Source organism: Cydia amplana, chromosome 5, assembly GCF_948474715.1.
Source record: "Cydia amplana chromosome 5, ilCydAmpl1.1, whole genome shotgun sequence".
In the NCBI taxonomy this organism is placed as follows: Eukaryota; Metazoa; Arthropoda; class Insecta; order Lepidoptera; family Tortricidae; genus Cydia; species Cydia amplana.
The window spans coordinates 9,195,680-9,214,284 of NC_086073.1; the positions used below are offsets into that span (position 1 = coordinate 9,195,680).

The window sequence follows — 18,605 nt, forward strand, 5'->3', positions numbered from 1 at the left end:
ACGGAGCGATAATATACCAAAAGATATCTTATAGAAAGGCACCTTACGATATATTTTACGTAATGTTTGATAGACTCCACACACTAAGCTATAATATATACTCGTATTTTGGTACATTGCGATATCTTATAGCAAGACTTTTTAACGACTCAAACTATGTCTATGCCAAATTTAAACTAAATCCGTTTCAAGCGGTTTAAGCGTGAAGAGATAACACACAGACAGACACACTTTCGCATTTATAATAGCTAAGCACCACACACGACAATGAAACCAAAATATATATCGCTGTCTCTCTGGCACCTATGTACATTGTGAAAGAGACGTAATACACGCAAGAGACGCAAATCGCGTATTAATACTCCAGAAACGTGCGATACGGTTACTGGCAGGAGTTAAACCCAGGCACCCTTGTAAGGAAGTATTTAAGAAAAATCGAATAATGACGCACTACTCACTATACATATTCGAAGTATTGATGTTCGTAAGAAAAAACTTGCCACAGTTTAAACGTGTTGAGGTCACGGGCAAATTAATCAGATCCACGGGGAGACTCAGAACAGTGCCGCGACGCATGGCACTTTCATGCAAAAACCCGCGAGTAATCGGCCCGACATACTACGAGCGTCTACCCGCTGAATTACGAATGGAAACATCTGACGGAATATTTGAACGTCAACTGAGGGTCCTTTTATTGGATAATCCACTTTATTCAGTAAATTAGTATATGACTTTGACATTTGAAATTGTAAATTGAATCGTGTAAATTTGACATGTTCTCATTTATTGATATTCAACGTAATGTATACCTAGTATTTATTGTATTTAGAACATGACGATCATTAAGAGATACTCGTACTTAGTTATTCCCGTATTTTGTTTTGACATGAATTGATAAAATTGTTGACAGAAGATTGATTATTTTTAAGACATTTTTAATTTGTATCTAATAAATAATATCATGTTAATGTTAATGACAATCATAATATAAATTCATGTAGATTAGTTTAGCATAATTTATAATGTAATTTCATATTATGAGAATAAATATCTAAATCTAAATCTATACCAAAATATATCCAAATATACCGAGCTATTTTATAGCAAAGTTTCTTGCTTATATGGCTATTGTGGAGTGTACGTTACCCGTGGCGGTAAATAGCTTCAGTCAGAATGTAAAATAAACAACAGCAAGGTAGTCCGACGAGAGCACTGCACACTCCAACCGGACCGGACAAAAAAGCGGCATGCGGTCTCGTGCTGCCGACGGGCTCTTGAGTCTTGACACGCTTTCGTAATGATGGCCGGCTAAATACCAATTATTAGAACCCTCGCATGATATTACTGACAATGACTATCCCTTTACCATACAGAAATACCTACTTTAACATAATAACATTGCAGAAAGTAATTTCAACCCATATTATACAAAACCTTTATATGCCTATGTATGTATGTATTACTCCATAGATTTAAAAAATACTCATCATCTTCCTCGCGTTGTCCCGGAATTTTGCCACGGCTCATGGCAGCCTGTGTTCCGCTTGGCAACTAATCCCAGGAATTGGCGTGGTCACTAGTTTTTACGAAAGCGATTGCTATTTGACCTTCCAACCCAGAGGGTAAACTAGGCCTTTATTGGGATTAGTCCGGTTTCCTCACGATATTTTCCTTCAAAAGCGACTGGTAAATATCAAATATTTCGTACATAAGTTCCGAAAAACTCATTGGTACGTGCCGGGGTTTGAACCCGCGACCTCCGAATTGCAAGTCGCACTACGATCTTACCGCTATGCCACCAGCGCAATTAGATTGTTAAAAAATACAAAAAAATTAAATAAACATAATTACCACGACAAAATGGTACAAACTTTTCACTTAATTGAAGTCCGTTCTATGACTAGTAAAATAATAAAAAATGCTAGTGTACGTAACCCAGAGATATCGTAATAAGATCAGCACACAGCAAATTGCGGGTATTGCGTGGCCGACATATGTAAGAGCAAATTCGTACAGCCAGATTATTATAATTTTTGAGCCAGTCATAATCAAGTCGGGCTTTATCTTACGCACGAATTAATATACTTCGATAACACAACGCTGCTAGTATATAAAGTAAAATACGCACAGTCTTTGTTATATGCTTAAAAAAGTTTGGTTGTGTTCGGATCATATAATAGTTATTTATTTTTTGATTGTACTGTATTTAAATATGAAAAGGTCATGTAAAAATTAGTTGCGACGAATTTAAATATACTACAGTCGCATACCGTCGCGTTGGTCTCTTTAGGTACCTGCGGCTTTACAGGATTATCGCGGCAGCCCAACATTCAGTTATGCATCACAGCCCGAGGAGCGGGCTTCATGTTCAACGGCAATTTCCAGCGATATAATTCCGTGGAAAATGGACAAACACACTTTAGTTAAACATCGCCGAACACAAAAATACCGCAACATTTTCCAAAAAAAAAACTGTTTTATTATTGAAACGCCAAGAGCTCGGGATTAAACCTTTAAGAAAGAAATACTTTAAGAAATAAATACTGAGCGAACATAGAAATGTTAAGATGTAACAAGGCGGTAAATGTATCTCCGAAAAATGTGCGAATCTTCGGTTGATTGTGAAACAGATACGATGGCTAAACCAACTCTCACGCACTTTGCAAACAACACCTACTAGTTAGTGGCAATTGTAGTGCGGTCGCTTCAATAGGACGCATTAGTTTAAGTGGATTCGGTGGGACGTGGATTGGCATTGGCTGATTGTGGGACAGGAGGCAGCTTCGATTACATTTGCGAACATTTGTTGGCTGCCTCAGATTGAGTTACTGACGTTACTGTCTTATCTCGGCCCGCTGGCGCCCCGCGATCGCAGGTGCATTCGCTGCACGCCGTTGCTCCGTTTTATTGCAATCCAGCCTCTAGAATTTTCATGAGAACAATTCAATATATTCTCTAATTACACACACACGGCGTTATTGAGGAATTAGTAACGAATTGCTTGATATGAAAGATAAAGGCTGAATGTAGATCAACGAGGCAGATGTCCGAACCTTTTACCCGTGTCTCTTTCCATAACAGTAACTAACTAACCTCAGAACTTTTGGGTCATCGTAGCAAAGGATATAAAATTAATTTTCTGTGCTATGAACAGGATTAATTAACAAACATGTACATATTTTTTCTTAAACCAAGTTTTACGAAAACAGACAGTAATTATTTTGCGACCTTCGTTGTGTTACATATTATTGCTGGTGACTGTACCTACATAGAATTTATTACATTTCTACACATATATTGAATCGTTAAGCTCAAAGTAACGTCATTCGAAAACTCGGCTAAATGAAATTCCTAACGATTTAAACTTCTACACGTAGCTAACCACCGAGATAATTTACCAAGTTTCCGCTCAAACGTAATAAACAAAGGAAACTCTGAATACTTTTCATTACATTTCCGAAGTTAATTTTATGTAAAAAACAAGTAAACTGGAGACAGTTACTCTTCTCGTTTAAAGAGTTAATTTCCTGTCTGTAATGTGCCCCCAATAGCTTCGTTTGGAGCACAGTTACTTATTTGTTTATTACAGATTTAAAGCCCCTTCCGTACGAAAATGCTGTGTACTTTATGACTTTATTTTTGTAATATTTGGAGTGTATTTCACAATAAGCTATGTGAGTTTCCGTGGAGTGAGGCGTAGATACCGATAATACCCGCAATAAATCTGGAGTGTTTTTTCCTTATTAGGCAGTGCCTTAAAACGAAAGAACGCTTGAGCTGGGCGTTAATAAATCTCCACGTAATGAGGTCCAGAGTATGGTGGCGAGGTATAATGCCGACAATGGATTTAATGACTGAATACCTTCTGCGAGGCTCACACGGTGTCGTTAAACAATAACGACATTAACATTGTTAGATCTAGGACTTGTGCAAAATATTGAATACCTATACATACGAGTATAAATATGTATACTTATCCTAATGAAATGTAATATTACCTAATGGTTCTATTGAGAAGGCCACGGACGAGTATACAACAGGCATATTGTTCAGTATTGTTGGAGATGGAGAATGCTCGATTGTATTAAACTACAATGAACTTTGGTAGCAGCTTTCCGAATATATATAAAACGAAACCGTAGCTATTCCTTATTATATCAATAAAATTTGATCTCTTTTGACCAAACGATTAAGATGTGATGATATCAGCTTCTACTGACTTCGTTTGCGTTTATTATCAGCAAAACGTTGTATTCGTGAGTCGTCATAATTGTTCCCCGAATACTTTGGATTTCTTCCTTTTGTGTTTTTGGCGTACGAAGTACCTTATCGTTACGCTCCCTGCGAACTCATATAAAAGCGCATATATTTTATATGTACCTATTTGCGCGATACCTACTAAAATTGTGGAAAGTATCTGCCCATGTACCTCTAATTAGATCGTAGCTGTATATCTATGTGTAAAGCCAAACCTTCCTAGCTACGAGCATGCACACCGAGAAATATATTATCGCTAGTTGGTGTCAGAAACTTTGTTTCTTACTCAAAGTTTGGATAGTAAGCAGAGGGTGTCATAGCTATTATGCACTTACACAAAATACGTGTTAGCAGTTTTTTGTCGAACCCTTCTAATAGCGAATAATATTGTTAATTCAATAGGTATCAACATTAATATGACATAATATCTTACTTAGCGTTATACATGACTCTGGTTCAAAAATAGTATTATTACCTACCTAGATAAGTACTATTCGTTAAAACCCAAAATATTTTTAAAGGGTCCACCATATCCGCGTGCTGGCGGCACCGATAGGTTTTTCACCACATGGCACACTGAGGGTTACTAATTATAATTTTGCCACACTTAATACACAAATCACAACACACATGTGAATAATTTACATGTATTATTCTCTCACATGACGGTTTATTTTTGTTTTCGGTGAATAAAACTATATTAGCTAAGGTATAGGGGTGGCGAGAGACGCGCGCGATGCGGCCAGTTCTGGGGCGGGCAGAAGCGAACTGGCGGCTGTACAGCCCACCCCTACGTCCCCGCCTGCCGCCACTGTTTCAAGCTCGGAAAAAGCTTTTTGGAGCAAAATATCTCCTACAACGAGGAATATACAGTACAATTATGAGATACAACGGTACGAATAACATACGAGATGTCAAAATAAACACGGTTTGGAAACAAGTTAGAGTTAGAGTATGATCGGAATCGGAAATTTATCTGATCAAGTATTTAACTGCTTGTCTAAATGGTCTACTCTAACAGTTGATGTGTTGTCTACTCTACCAGAAACGTAGGTACATAAATCCATGAAGAATAAAAACCGGCCAAGTGCGAGTCGGACTCGCGCACAGAGGGTTCCGCACCATCAACAAAAAATAGAACAAAAAAATCGTGTTTGTTGTATGGGAGCCCCCCTTAAATATGTATTTTATTTTATTTTTAGTATTTGTTGTTATAGCGGCAACAGAGATACATCATTTGTGAAAATTTCAACTGTCTAGCTATCGCGGTTCATGAGATACAGCCTGGTGACAGACGGACGGACGGACGGACGGACGGACAGCGAAGTCTTAGTAATAGGGTCCCGTTTTTTAACCTTTGGGTACGAAACCCTAAAAATTAGCATCTCTAGACAAAACAAATTGTTATTTTTAACGGTACTAGACAATTATGTTTTATTTAACTTCGTTTCTCAACCATTAAACTGATTTATTTGTATTTATTTTGTATACTACCGCTGTATGCCTAATTATGGAAAATATTAGTTTAGTTGAACGTATATATTAACAGTTTAGTTGAACGTATGAATCAACGCCAAGCATGATAGGTATACAAATATTACCTGTTAGGCATGAAATGTTTATTTGCAGCTGTGTCAAAAAGACCACCATTACAAACAAGGACTGGTACGACACAAGCTTGTAATCCTATTAAATAAATTGTTTGAAAATGTTGAAACGAGATATTTTGCATCGAGATATATTTTACAAACCACAAATAAAATGAGACGTTGAAATATTATGTACAAATTTTGGTTTAATGAGAATATTAAGCAGCATTTTGGTCTTAAAATAAATAAAGCTTTTTTTTCCAAAGCTCATGGTTGTCTACAAGTTTTTTTACTTTAGTTTAATTTATTCAGGGGCTTTTTAATGAACGACAAAACTTGAGCTTTAACACAGTTCAGTACCTAATTATGCTTCCAACTCGTCCGCTTCAAAATGAATGAATGAAGCGTAGGTAGGGTACTGATAACTGATGCTGATACTGTAGGTATATTTCATCAATATGAAACAATTTGTCTAAGTAAAGAAGTCATAACTAATTCAAGGCAGCTAAAGTAAAACCGGTTATTATGCAGAAAATAGACTAACTTACGTCTCGGAGACTTCCGAGGATAGGGATACGTGGAAGAATAAGAGGGAGGCCTTTGCCCAGCAGTGGGACAATATGGGCTCATAATAATACGTCTCGTAATAAGATACTTATTCTATTAATATCTGGGAGTCCGAGCTTTGCTCGGAAAACATAATAAACAAAAACTCAAAAATGCGCGTTTTCTCAGAGATAATACCTAGCTAGATCGATTTTTCGCCCCCAAAAACCCCTGTATAGTAAATTTCATCGAAATCGTTAGAGCCGTTTCCGAGATCCCCGAAATATATATACATATAAATAAATAAATAAATAAATATACAAAAGTGTTGTGAGTAATATACACACAATACACGGCTACTATAAAAAAGCTCACAAATTGTATTTGAGAAAAGGCGATTCTGTTATGTAAATAAAAACGTAGGATAGTCGTAAAGGCAAGGAATTGAACGCATTTATAAACTCCCAAATCGATGTTGTGGTTTCTAGAACAAATTTATTTCCCTTTTTCTTATTTTTGATTTGTCCTTAATGCCCTATGTGGATAGTCCCTCTGTGTAGTGTAACACGCCGCGTGTCAAAGTACGAATGTTATAAGTAAGTTAATAGGTGCGTTCGATGTAATTATTAATGATGTAGACAGAACACAGATTTTCCTTCCGTAATCGACATAATATAATATGTCGTATAATAATTTGAGTCGTCAATACGTGAACGTCATACAATAGGTGATCTAATCTTACAAAAATAGTACAAATTAATTCATCAAAAATAACAGATCATTAAAATATTGACGTCAAAAATTATGGACTCAAAGGAATGATGAATTTAAACAGGGCAGCGTTGGAAGTTATTTAGAGCTATCAGTGTAATTAATTTGCACCTTTCCGTAGAGAGGCTCGTCGATTAAGTAAGCGCCGATCGGACCGCTTACTCGTATTTAATGTATAGAGGCGGGAATCTGATAAGATTGCTATTAGTCAATGAATGAGTTCCGTCTATTGCGACGTTCCATTACCGCCAAGCGACGGCTCCCTTCAGCAACGATATAATAATAACGGCGGATTTTTGAATTTCGAGCGCCAAATTTTGTCACACTGTGTAGTCTGTTGACAACGATGAAATGCTATTTTTAAAATACGAGCGATAGAAATTTAGATCTATTGACTAGGTCATGGGGTGGTCATGGAATTGGTAATAGGTTGGCAATGGGGTTAGTCATGGGGTTGGTCATGGGGGTGTCATGGAGGTTGCCATGGTTGTGGTCATAGGATCGTGGGGGTCATCAATATTGTTATGGGGGTTGCTATAGTGGTGGTCACAGTTACTACTGGCTAGTCCTGCTCAGAAACCAGCTGTCTTTCGAATGAAGTCAAAATACACATAATAAAGTTCATATGGGAACATAGTCGTGAATGTTATGGTATGTCTATTTTCGACCACTCGCCTTCGATTTCATCTTGAATCTCAAAAATTGCCCCCCTGTAGCTGCGCCCGAAGTTTACCGTGTACCTTGCCATACAAAACCAGCAAGCTCAACGTTGACGTAAAAAACTAACAGAGTTTTTTGATGCCAGAATCAGGCACATTTTTCGGTTTCGATTAATTTTCATTTTGGAAAATAAAAAGCTGCGCCAGCACTATCCCTACGCTTGTCTGCATACAAAACGATTAATTAACAAAGTCAACAAATTTTCGTAAACGCAGAGAATACAAACAGCAAGCTCCGAGATGATTATGAACACAAGAAAATCGCTTGGTCCGAAATAAAATATTTGTGTTTCTTATTCTGCTTCAGATAAACCTACGTAGGTACCGGTACACATTTTTCACGAGAAAATTGTACTTACAGCTAATACTTTAGCTGTTTATCTTGTTTATATTATGGATTCATAAAGTATATTTGGAAGGTTTAGGTAGCCGTTATTAAAAATACAGCTATCTACTATACAGTAATAGTACCTACACATATTCATAAACAACAAGAAAATACGTCAAAAATGCACTTCTCAAAAAGGGATACTATAAAATAGATACTTGGAAGACAATGAACCTTTTATTATGACATTGACTTATTGGATACATACTCGTACTAGTTATTATAAAATTTAAAACAGGGAACACGGGCCATATTACAAATACTTTATAGACTAACATAAGTACACATACATTTCATAAACTACACCTCCAAATCTTATTAGAACGCCGATATTGGGGACCTTAAATTTAATGTAAGTATTATTAATTATTAACCATTTAGATTATATCTGTGTTGTATTGTAATAATAACATGACCGTATTACCTAGAAATCGTATATCATTTTATAATTTATTATTGTGTTCTGTATTTTAAGTTTAATCCTGTGTCCTGCCTACCTTTTGTAAGCAGAAAGTGTAGGTACTCTCTGCTCCACGGCACAGGCATTGCTAATTATAAGGCGTTAAAATTGTAAAGTGTTTTATTTCCAAAATAGTAGGTATTATAATTCTTGGTTTATATTAATGTATATGACTGTAGGATTTAAATTACTTTTATATGCATTGTTTGTTTAGTGAATGTTCGCTTGAACTTGTTCTTGTGAGTTTTAAGTGTCAACTAGGTACCTAGCAGCTTCACAACAAGTAAATTTGAGAGAACGAAGAAAACGAAATATTTTGCGTTGCAGCGTCTCCGGAGTGCATTAGCAGCTGTAAACTATCTTGCAGAAAGAAAACAACAATAACCATGCTTACCAGTAAGTAACGAAGTTCGAATGCCTATACACAATGTTTTTGTTTTTAATGAATTCCATTAATTACGGCGTATGGTTACTTAGCCATACTACTACTTAGTAAGTCAGTAAGTAAGTAAATATTCTTTATTGTGCACCATACAGGAAACAAAAATAGGACTTCGAAACTAAATCACAGAATAAGTAATAGTATTATCATACAGAACGGACACGCACCGCCCTGCCCCGATTCGGATTACCTCGCCCGCGACAGGCCGCGACATGAATGTGTGCGTAAGTCGCTCTACTGAGATTCCGTCAGGATTCCGTCAGAAACTCAATGACGCGTGTACAGACGTGCCGCGCACACATATAAACGCAAATCATTTTTGATGTATGGCGTGTCCGCCCTGTGACTAAATGCCGCATATATCGTTGTTGTAACACTGCACAGACGTTATATTTAACTTACCAAATAATCAAAAACTATGACATACCTACGAATGTCATTACGAACATCGATAGTCCTACTTGATAGTAGGTAGGTACTTAATACTGGTGAGATAATAGTAAACTAGTATTATGCAGGTACCTACACTTTGATGTTATTATCCATTTGAATTTCAGATTTCAGTATCGCGATAGTACTTATTTCCACGAAAAACACATTACACAATGACGATAATTTCAGTTCTAAATTTGCAGGCTGTTAAACCAATAATTTTACCTACCTTAATATAGCGTTACCTAGCTACCAAATATAGATTTCTAATAAATCGAGTTGTTCTCGTATCTTACACGTTTTCGACTTAGAATAATTGATGGTAACAAGTGTGTGTGTGCAAGTTGAGAGGGTCCTTAAGCCATGTTGTACAAATAACATCTTCTAATGTTGACCTACTCGGAAAGGACTCTTTTGTGCTGCGGCCAGGCGGGTTAGTATTTCTTATATTTAATACAAGAACCGGCTTCAACTAAGTACCTACATATGAATTGAATTAAAAATAAAATTTTATGAAAACATTTCTGGTGGTGGACAAATAACCACGAATCCTTCAAATGCCAAGATAAATTGTAGCGGGCAAAAACTCATCGTGTACAACTTTGAAATAGCTTTTTTTGGTCTGTTATGAACTGTTTTTACTCATTGCAATCACCGCAACTATTTATCTTGTGGTAATATTCTTGGCTTAATGACATTTCAGCGCATATAGAGTGTACATATTTTTCAGACTCTTATTTGTAACATTTATTAGTTTAAAATATTTAATATACAAAAGCTTTCATTTTTAATCTTTAATCTGTGGGCCCGATTCGGATTTTGTAATAGACATCTATTAGATATCTTTTAGACATCGCCAAGATACGATAACGATATGTTTAAGATCTAACCTGTCAAATTTGACATTTCCGCGATTCTGGATATATTCTTGAAAGATTTCCACAAGATATTACTTAGAGATCTAATTCACATCTAATAGATATCTAACACGATCTATCGTAAAAGTGACATTAGTTGCTCGAATAACGCTGCAAAAGAGAACTAGTTGAAATCTAAACTATAACGTATCTAGAATGGATCTAGTACGTGTCGTCTCTTGTGAATATCTTGAAGTTCGAATACGGCAGAGTAGCTTTAAAAATAAACATTACTCAGTGACGTGACTATTAAAGTAGATTGATGAGAGGTTAATTGGCATTGGAAACCATATTTTAATTTTTTTTATTATAAACGCCAGTGACGATGGTGTGTGGGTACACCACAATTAAACTCGCAGCGCAGTTACTCTGTGAAGATGGCACGTGTTACTGTGCCGAAAACCAGGAACTGTGAATATCCCGATTTCAATATAATTTATAAGTAGTTAGTTTGACTTTAAAACAATATCTGACTACATCTCCTGGCGAAATTATTTTAACAAGATAATGACGAGTTTCGCTAGGAGAAAAAGTTAGTCCACCCCGGCAAACTCTTTACAATTGATTGGGGACTCGACCGACTACCAACTTCTGTTAGAGGAATCGTTAAGATTCTAATCAATACGTTTACATTGCATCAACATAAATATTTTTTGTATGATTTAACGCAGAGTATGAATAAGTAATATGAAAATATGAAAAAATACTTTTAAAAATACATTAAGTGCCATGAAACAAGATCTTATAAAGCGAACCAGTCAGTAGATGAGCTGTGAAAGCTTTATTTGTAAAGTACTACTTAAGATTTGTCTAAATGAAAGAGATTAGGATAGCTTTAATATATCTTTCAGTTAGAATAGCAAATCTTCTATAAATGTATTAGTCTTAACTCTTATTACAGTCCAAGTCTTACTTAACTTTTTTTTTACTTGTATGTTTGACCGTAGATACACATACCGTCATACCTACACCTGAACAAAGTCTCTAGACATATTAAGTTGGAGACCCCATGAGCCCGATTCGAATTTTGAAATAGACATCTGTTAGATATCTTTTAGACATCGCCAAGATACGATAACGATATGTTTAAGATCTAACCTGTCAAATTTGACATTTGCGCGATTCTGGAGATACTCTTTAACGATTTCCACAAGATATGGCTTAGAGATCCATTTCACATCTAATAGATATCTAACCCTGTCTAACGTAAAGTGACATTGGTTGCCCGAATTGCGCTGCAAAAGAGAACTAGTTGAAATCTAAATTATAACGTATCTAGAATGGATCTAGTACTTGTCGTCTCTTGTGAATATCTTGAAGTTCGAATACGGCATCATGTCTCATCCAGAGTTTTGACTTCATAATAAGTTGCCTTAGAATTCCTCTACTTGATAGACATACGTAATAGTTGTATCACTTACAGGGCTTCCAGAATACAAATGTGAATTTGATTGTACAGTTAACGATATAAACAGAGAGACTATAAATTAAATTTAAAAACATAATATAGATAGATGGTCAAGCAGATCTTGTCAGTAGAAAAAGGCGCGAAATTCAAATTTTCTATGGGACGATATCCCTTCGCGCCTACATTTTTCAAATTTTTCCGCCTTTTTCTACTGACGAGATCTGCTTGACCATCTATAGTTTTGTTGTAATTACGTGATAACTTAATTTAAAAATAGGTATGTTGGTTCAATAGCTATTTTAATTACATATTCATAAAAGGAAATGTCCCAACTAAGTATCAATACATTTTAGTGGATACATTGCCAGTGAATAAAAAAAAGTTGTTTATTTAACAATAGTTAATGTAATAAATATGTATATCTTCTATAAGTACACACATAATGGTTATTGGTTAACCATTATAAATGTACTTAGAAGTTTTACTAGCCTATGTTAGATAACTTTAAAAGGTTATTTATTTCCTTCTCAATACATTTTCTCGTAAAACTGCAAGACAATCGTGACAACACCCTATGCATAATAATTGAATAAGTGGAAGCATCGAGCGCGGGAGCGCAGCGACAGCCCCAGCAAGGCAAACGGCCGCTAATACGATCCTCTGGCATTAAATTTAATTTTTCATTAACCTTTCACTTCATCATCTTCCTCGCGTTGTCCCGGCATTTTGCCACGGCTCATGGGAGCCTGGGGTCCGCTTGGCAACTAATCCCAGTAATTGGCGTGGGCACTAGTTTTTACGGAAGCGACTGCCATCTGACCTTCCAACCCAGAGGGTAAACTAGGCCCGTATTGGGATTAGTCCGGTTTCCTCACGATGTTTTCCTTCACCGAAAAGCGAACTGGTAAATATCAAATGATATTTCGTACATAAGTTCCGAAAAACTCATTGGTACGAGCCGGGGTTCGAACCCGCGACCTCCGGATTGCAAGTCGCATACTCTTACCGCTAGGCCACCAGCGCTTTTCACTTTCATTAACCTTTCACTTAGGGCCCTTTAATCTTCCAGCACTGAATCAAAGCAAAGATCCGTTTAAATACTTATTATACTAATTGCGTTATTATTACCGCCAAGGCCTTTATAATTTACACGCTTTGCTTTTATAACAAATAGGTGTAGTGGATTGTTTATTACGTAGATACATACTTATATACGGCAGTAGGTATTTAAATAATTGCCTGTTAGCTCTGTGTGGTAGATTCGTCTGGCAGACAAAATCTGTTATGTATTTGGACACAGAGATCGGTCCGCTGACCCAGTCTGTACCTAATTCCCGTCTACCAGACAGATTTTACAGATACATCTTGTACATATAGCTTCAATTAGCTATTGGTGCGAGATATTAAACTTTGAAAGCCGCTCAGGCTGAAATTTGTATGTTATAATAAAATATTGGTCGGAGTAATTTAATAGGTGGATGTATTAAGTATATAGTATAGAAATTATACTTGAATGTCAAGTCAAATTTCCTGGACCCATATACATCGGGGTCTAAGTACTGAAGTTACTAAATTGCTTCAATAGAATACGGGTGAATATGTCGGAGATAAGCGTGTTTGTGAGTTCACGCAGAAGGTCACAATAACCCAACCTCCAGCGCCTGTATTATATACTCAACTGATTGTCTTGTACAAATACCGATCACGAGATACATGGCAGGTGTATATTGAAAACCATGTACAGTTAGCTGCAGAGAGAGGTGACCCTCCCTGCATACAATCAGTCTATGCAGCTGACTGTACACAACAAATAGCAGCTGAACGATTTTTCTGGGAAAAAAATATTCCTTGCTTTCATAGGTTAACATAAAATGTACGAGTACATTCTAAATGTTTCAGCTATCAAACTGTGTAAGGGCTCTACAATAGGAGATTGTGATGCAAGTGTGCACCCTGCAGTGCAGTGCAGTCCTGTATTAAACTGTTTTCAAAAATAGAATCCGTATTTAATTTTCGCTTGTAACTGCACAGTTACTATTCAATTACACCTGGAACCTAGATATTAGTAAAATTTTAATAGTCGGTATTCCATATTCTAATATTGTAATTCATTAACCCGTCAACTCCCACGTCACCATAAGCAATGAGGAACATCATAACCGTACGAGAGGCTTTAGGTTTAAGTCAACACTCTGCAATGGCGATTGAGGACTTCACACACACATTTTAATTTCTTCGCACATGCACCTGCATGCATCTGCAAAGAAATCGTGATTGTAATTATGACGACTAACTGCTGGTTTTTTACTTAGGTAGTTACATGGGAATCTTTACTTGCGATATGAACCCATTTCAAAATATCATAATCATAAGTCTTCAAGGTACCCTTTTTAAAGGAACGCGTCAGCCGAATCTCCCATACTGAGAATGATATATGACGACTGAGCTAAATATGCATGGGCGGTTTGAGCACGCATATCACACCACCCCAGACATACCGAAGAGCAAGATAATGCCAATGTATGATTAATGGAAACAGTCAAGTTTTAGTAACGGATGCGAAAAGAAGGATAAGTTTCTGAGCGGAAATGTAGGCCTACTATATACAAAGTACCGGCGCAAAAGATGCGGGCGGGAGCGGCCTGTTTATCAGTGCGTGTTCGCTCCGAATTATATCGATCTTTTCTTTGTTCAAGCGGAACTTATAAATAATTTATTTTGACAAATTTAACAATTAGTTATTCTGAAACTATAAATGTCGGCCGCCTCTCGATGAACCTTATTTAAATGCAGCAGTAGTAACTTGTCTAGAAAAACATGGGAAATAATTGTACTTGGACGACCCAATCATTGGGTAGGTAATTTACCCCTCTTGTTAATTTGAGAAGCTTTTTTTATTGTACGTCCACGCCTATCAAACCATACGCAAGATATCAGTAACGACCAATGCATATTAGTATTAGGGCTTGCAATTCGAATATTCGAATATTCGAATTTGTCGAATATTCGACCTGTTTTGATATTCGAATATTCGGCCGCTCAGGTTTCGAATATTCGAATATTTTTTATTACTATAAAAAAATCTATGTCATCCGCTGTAGTTACAGTTTCTGTGTGTTTTACGGGTATTTACAGTGAATGAGGAACGGTAGGTACCCAAATACAAAGGAAATAATATTTTTACTGTATTCCTCTCGATAGACTTCGTGAATATTCAGTGCAACCTAACTCAATTTAAAAAAAAAACGAAATCAAAAAGTATGTTATTTTTACGGTGCGTAAGTTTTAAGTTACAGGGTCATTCTGTTTATTCAGTACAAGCGTACATTAAGCGAATTTTTGAAGTCTAAACCTTGCCACTTATCGCAATTCTCAAATTTAATCATACCAAACCTGCCCAACTTGGTAATCTAACCATGCACCTTTAGCTGACGAATAATCCACCCAGTACTCAACTAACTTTTTCCCTTAAATATTCCAATATTATATAATTAGCCGACCATTAGGAATAATAACTTGCCAAAACAAATAAAGTCAATAAAGATTCAAAATACAATGAAATTAAAGGCCTTTTTACAGGCCTCTTGAGTGATTACAAGTTAATTTAAATCGGAAAATAATTACCCACTAAAAAAAATATCTTACATACCTAGAAGTTTGGATGGTTAAAGTTATATTATTTCACGCAACGACGCATTTATAATAAGTTATATCTAGAAATATTAAATACGTCTAATTTTGGCGCTTTACTTGTTTTTATAACTGTGGGCATCTTATAAATAGTATAGGATGATAAAATCTAGTCAATTAAGTGGATTTCTGCCAAATATCCTTAGTTTTAGCAATATGTGAAAAAAGCTTTTGAATAAAACGATAATAAACCGATTTCTCGTTCCTTTTCTTATTTTTTATAATATTCGAATAATTATTCGAATATTCGAATACGTCGTCAGAAAAAGTCGAATATTCGAATATCTGAAAGTTTCGAATATTTGCAAGCCCTAATTAGTATATTCACTAAGTATTTAATAGTTTTTGGCCCATTCAGCCCTTATCATAAAATATTGTCGTTACGCTTTTATGAAATATTTTCGCTACATACCGGGAACACTATGCTACTGGCTACGACGTAACACTACAACCGTAACTCTATACTGAATGATGATTTGATAAACATTGCTATAGTAACAATATGCGTGGTAGATATACCGGGATATCTTTGTCCAGTGGTGGGATAAATAAGACTTATAAATGATGTAGGTAAAACGAATGGAATTGTTATCCAATAAAACCATACGTCCTTATTCAACGGAAGTTTCAATCTATAAATGATGACGGTAAAACTTTTAATCAGGTTCGCTTGCCTTATTCAATAGGAACACACACAAGCTCGATCGGTAAGTGGGTAGGACATTGCACGAAGTTAGATACAGGATACCCACGGCTCATTTAACTTTCACCATCCACATTTGCTTACGTCTCTATTTAGAAGGTCCTCACGGATCGCAATGACACTTGTTTGTTTTATCGCCGACCTTTTAGATCGCACTCAACCTACTTCCGTCCAAGAAGAGAAAGGACACGAAAAAAATCTTAAGAAAAAACACGTTATCAAAGCCTAAACTAAATTATACAAAGCTTAACGTCAAAAAGGGTAAACTTCGAAAGCATGTAACTTTGTACTATACCTATACTGCTAAAAAATACTGTTATATCGTGGAAAATAAATGTGTGACTAGTAATTTTTCTTGAAGATAAATGAAATTTTATTATATAGACCGGAACCTTTTGGGTTGGTCCCGCATACGAAACAGGCAATAGACGTTGATCAGGATAACAAAAACAATCGGCTCAAAAATTATACAAAGCTTAACGTTAAAAAAGGGTAAGCTTTGAGTAAAGCATGTAACTTTGTACTATACCTATACTGCTAAAACATACTGTTATATCGTGGAAAATTAATGTGTGACTAGTAATTTTTCTTGAAGATAAATAAAATTTTATTATATAGACCGGAACCTTTTGTGTTGGTCCCGCATACGAAACAGGCAATAAACGTTGATCAGGATAACAAAAACAATCGGCTCAAATCCCTTTTATCATTGGTACAAACTATTAGCAATAGCTTTGAACCTCTTTTCGGCGTAGCGACTAGCGGTCCTCAGTCATTTATCTAAGTTTTAAGATGAAAAAGAAACACAAACTTACAGTATATATACTTACCAATAACGCATAACAACAAATATAAAACTAAAAAGACTGAGGATACTATTATCGTTTGACTAAAATTGCAAATAAAAAAATCTTATACCGTATCTTTTTATTTAGCTTCTACAAGACCGTATATACAATACATTTATACGGCATTTCTAGTTCTCAGCGGATTCATCAAAATCCTATTGAAAGTAACACAATGAAGACTGCAGTTTTGTGTTATTTTCTTGCGGCGTTCGGGGGCCAGGGCACTTGAATTAAAGATTCGTATATTTTTCCCGCCTCAGTCGCACACAATGGGGCACACAACGCACCGCTGTAATTCAGTGAGCGGCTTGGCGACCGCATTGTATTATTATACCCTCGTATTCCACGTGAACCAGAAGACGATCTAATTTAAAGGTGAGCCGCGGGACTTTTGTCGGAAAATCAAGTTGGCCGAGTCAACGTCAGGCGGCATTTGTAATTAAAACTCGCCCTAATACCTTTCACTTTCAGAGCAGGAACGAGCAGTGAAATGTTAGTTATACAAAATTGTAGATGTAAAAGGGTCTGTGATAGTTTACATTTGTGAAATTTCATAAAAGCAAATATTTATTCCAAGAGACGGTGAGGTTGGCAAAGGCAATGTAATCGATTTTATGTTATACGAGTATGAACCGATCGTTTACTTAGGGTTATTCAGGAGACGTCAGTAGGATCAACCCTTGCGCATTCAGTAAATTATAAGCTACTCTTTCGTACCAGTACCTATTATTTTGTGAGAATAAGTAAGAGTAAGAATAACTAAATTTTTTACGACATGCACTCACCCCACAATTAGAATACTTCCGTCAAATAGGTACTGACACTAAAATATATGATAATTATTAAGGAGGTTTTATCTTTATTAATTAGGTAGGTGTCGAAGATAATTGTAAAGGCTTAAACTTGTACTTAATTTGGTTAAAAATTAGGAAAATGGTATGGTTTTTTCACTTAAATACGGTGGTTTTATTTTATTTAGGAATTTTAAGCTTAACGCATGGGTTTGGCTTAAAAAGTTTTTCATCAATATCTTTTCTTTTAAATAACTGTAAGATATAATAATATATATTAAATAAGTGATCAAAACATTATATTCAATGTTCCTCAATAACACTACGGAAAAAACTACGAGCAACAACTCGGGAGGGGAAAACTATTTCCCCATTCATACGCCTAAGTACCTCGTCAGAAGCAGCAGCAAATAAAAGACCGAATACATACGCCAATCGCATACACGAAAATAAGGCCCGGTCCCGACCCGGAGTCGGAGTATAGGCAAATTGTGATCGTCACGAAAACGACTGAGGTCACGCGTCGGTGGCCTGACATTATTTGTCGGAGTGGATCGGAAAGCAATTTCGCTTAACATGAGACTATTTGTCACACATAAAACTTGATCTATTGATGTTCCCGGGACAATTCATCGGATACTGAA

General features: G+C 36.1%; 1 protein-coding gene and 1 long non-coding RNA gene across 8 annotated transcripts in view; one reads left to right on the forward strand and one right to left on the reverse strand.

The window, feature by feature from the left end:
* The window catches only part of LOC134647952 (neural-cadherin-like), a 297,639-nt gene that overhangs the window by 82,511 nt on the left and 196,523 nt on the right, over positions 1 to 18,605 (reverse strand). The window contains exon 1 of one of the 7 annotated variants that reach the window (XM_063502343.1): positions 4,737 to 5,146. The exons of 3 other annotated variants lie outside the window; for them this stretch is intronic. In XM_063502343.1, coding sequence (XP_063358413.1) covers positions 4,737 to 4,788 — 52 coding nt within the window. In that variant the 5' untranslated portion in view covers positions 4,789 to 5,146. Of the gene's footprint in view, positions 1 to 4,736; positions 5,147 to 18,605 lie in introns of those variants that run through there. 3 more of the 7 variants (XM_063502344.1, XM_063502345.1, XM_063502346.1) reach the window with 3 other exon arrangements.
* Positions 1 to 18,605, forward strand: part of LOC134648018 (uncharacterized) — a 233,744-nt gene that overhangs the window by 9,632 nt on the left and 205,507 nt on the right. The window lies entirely within an intron of this gene.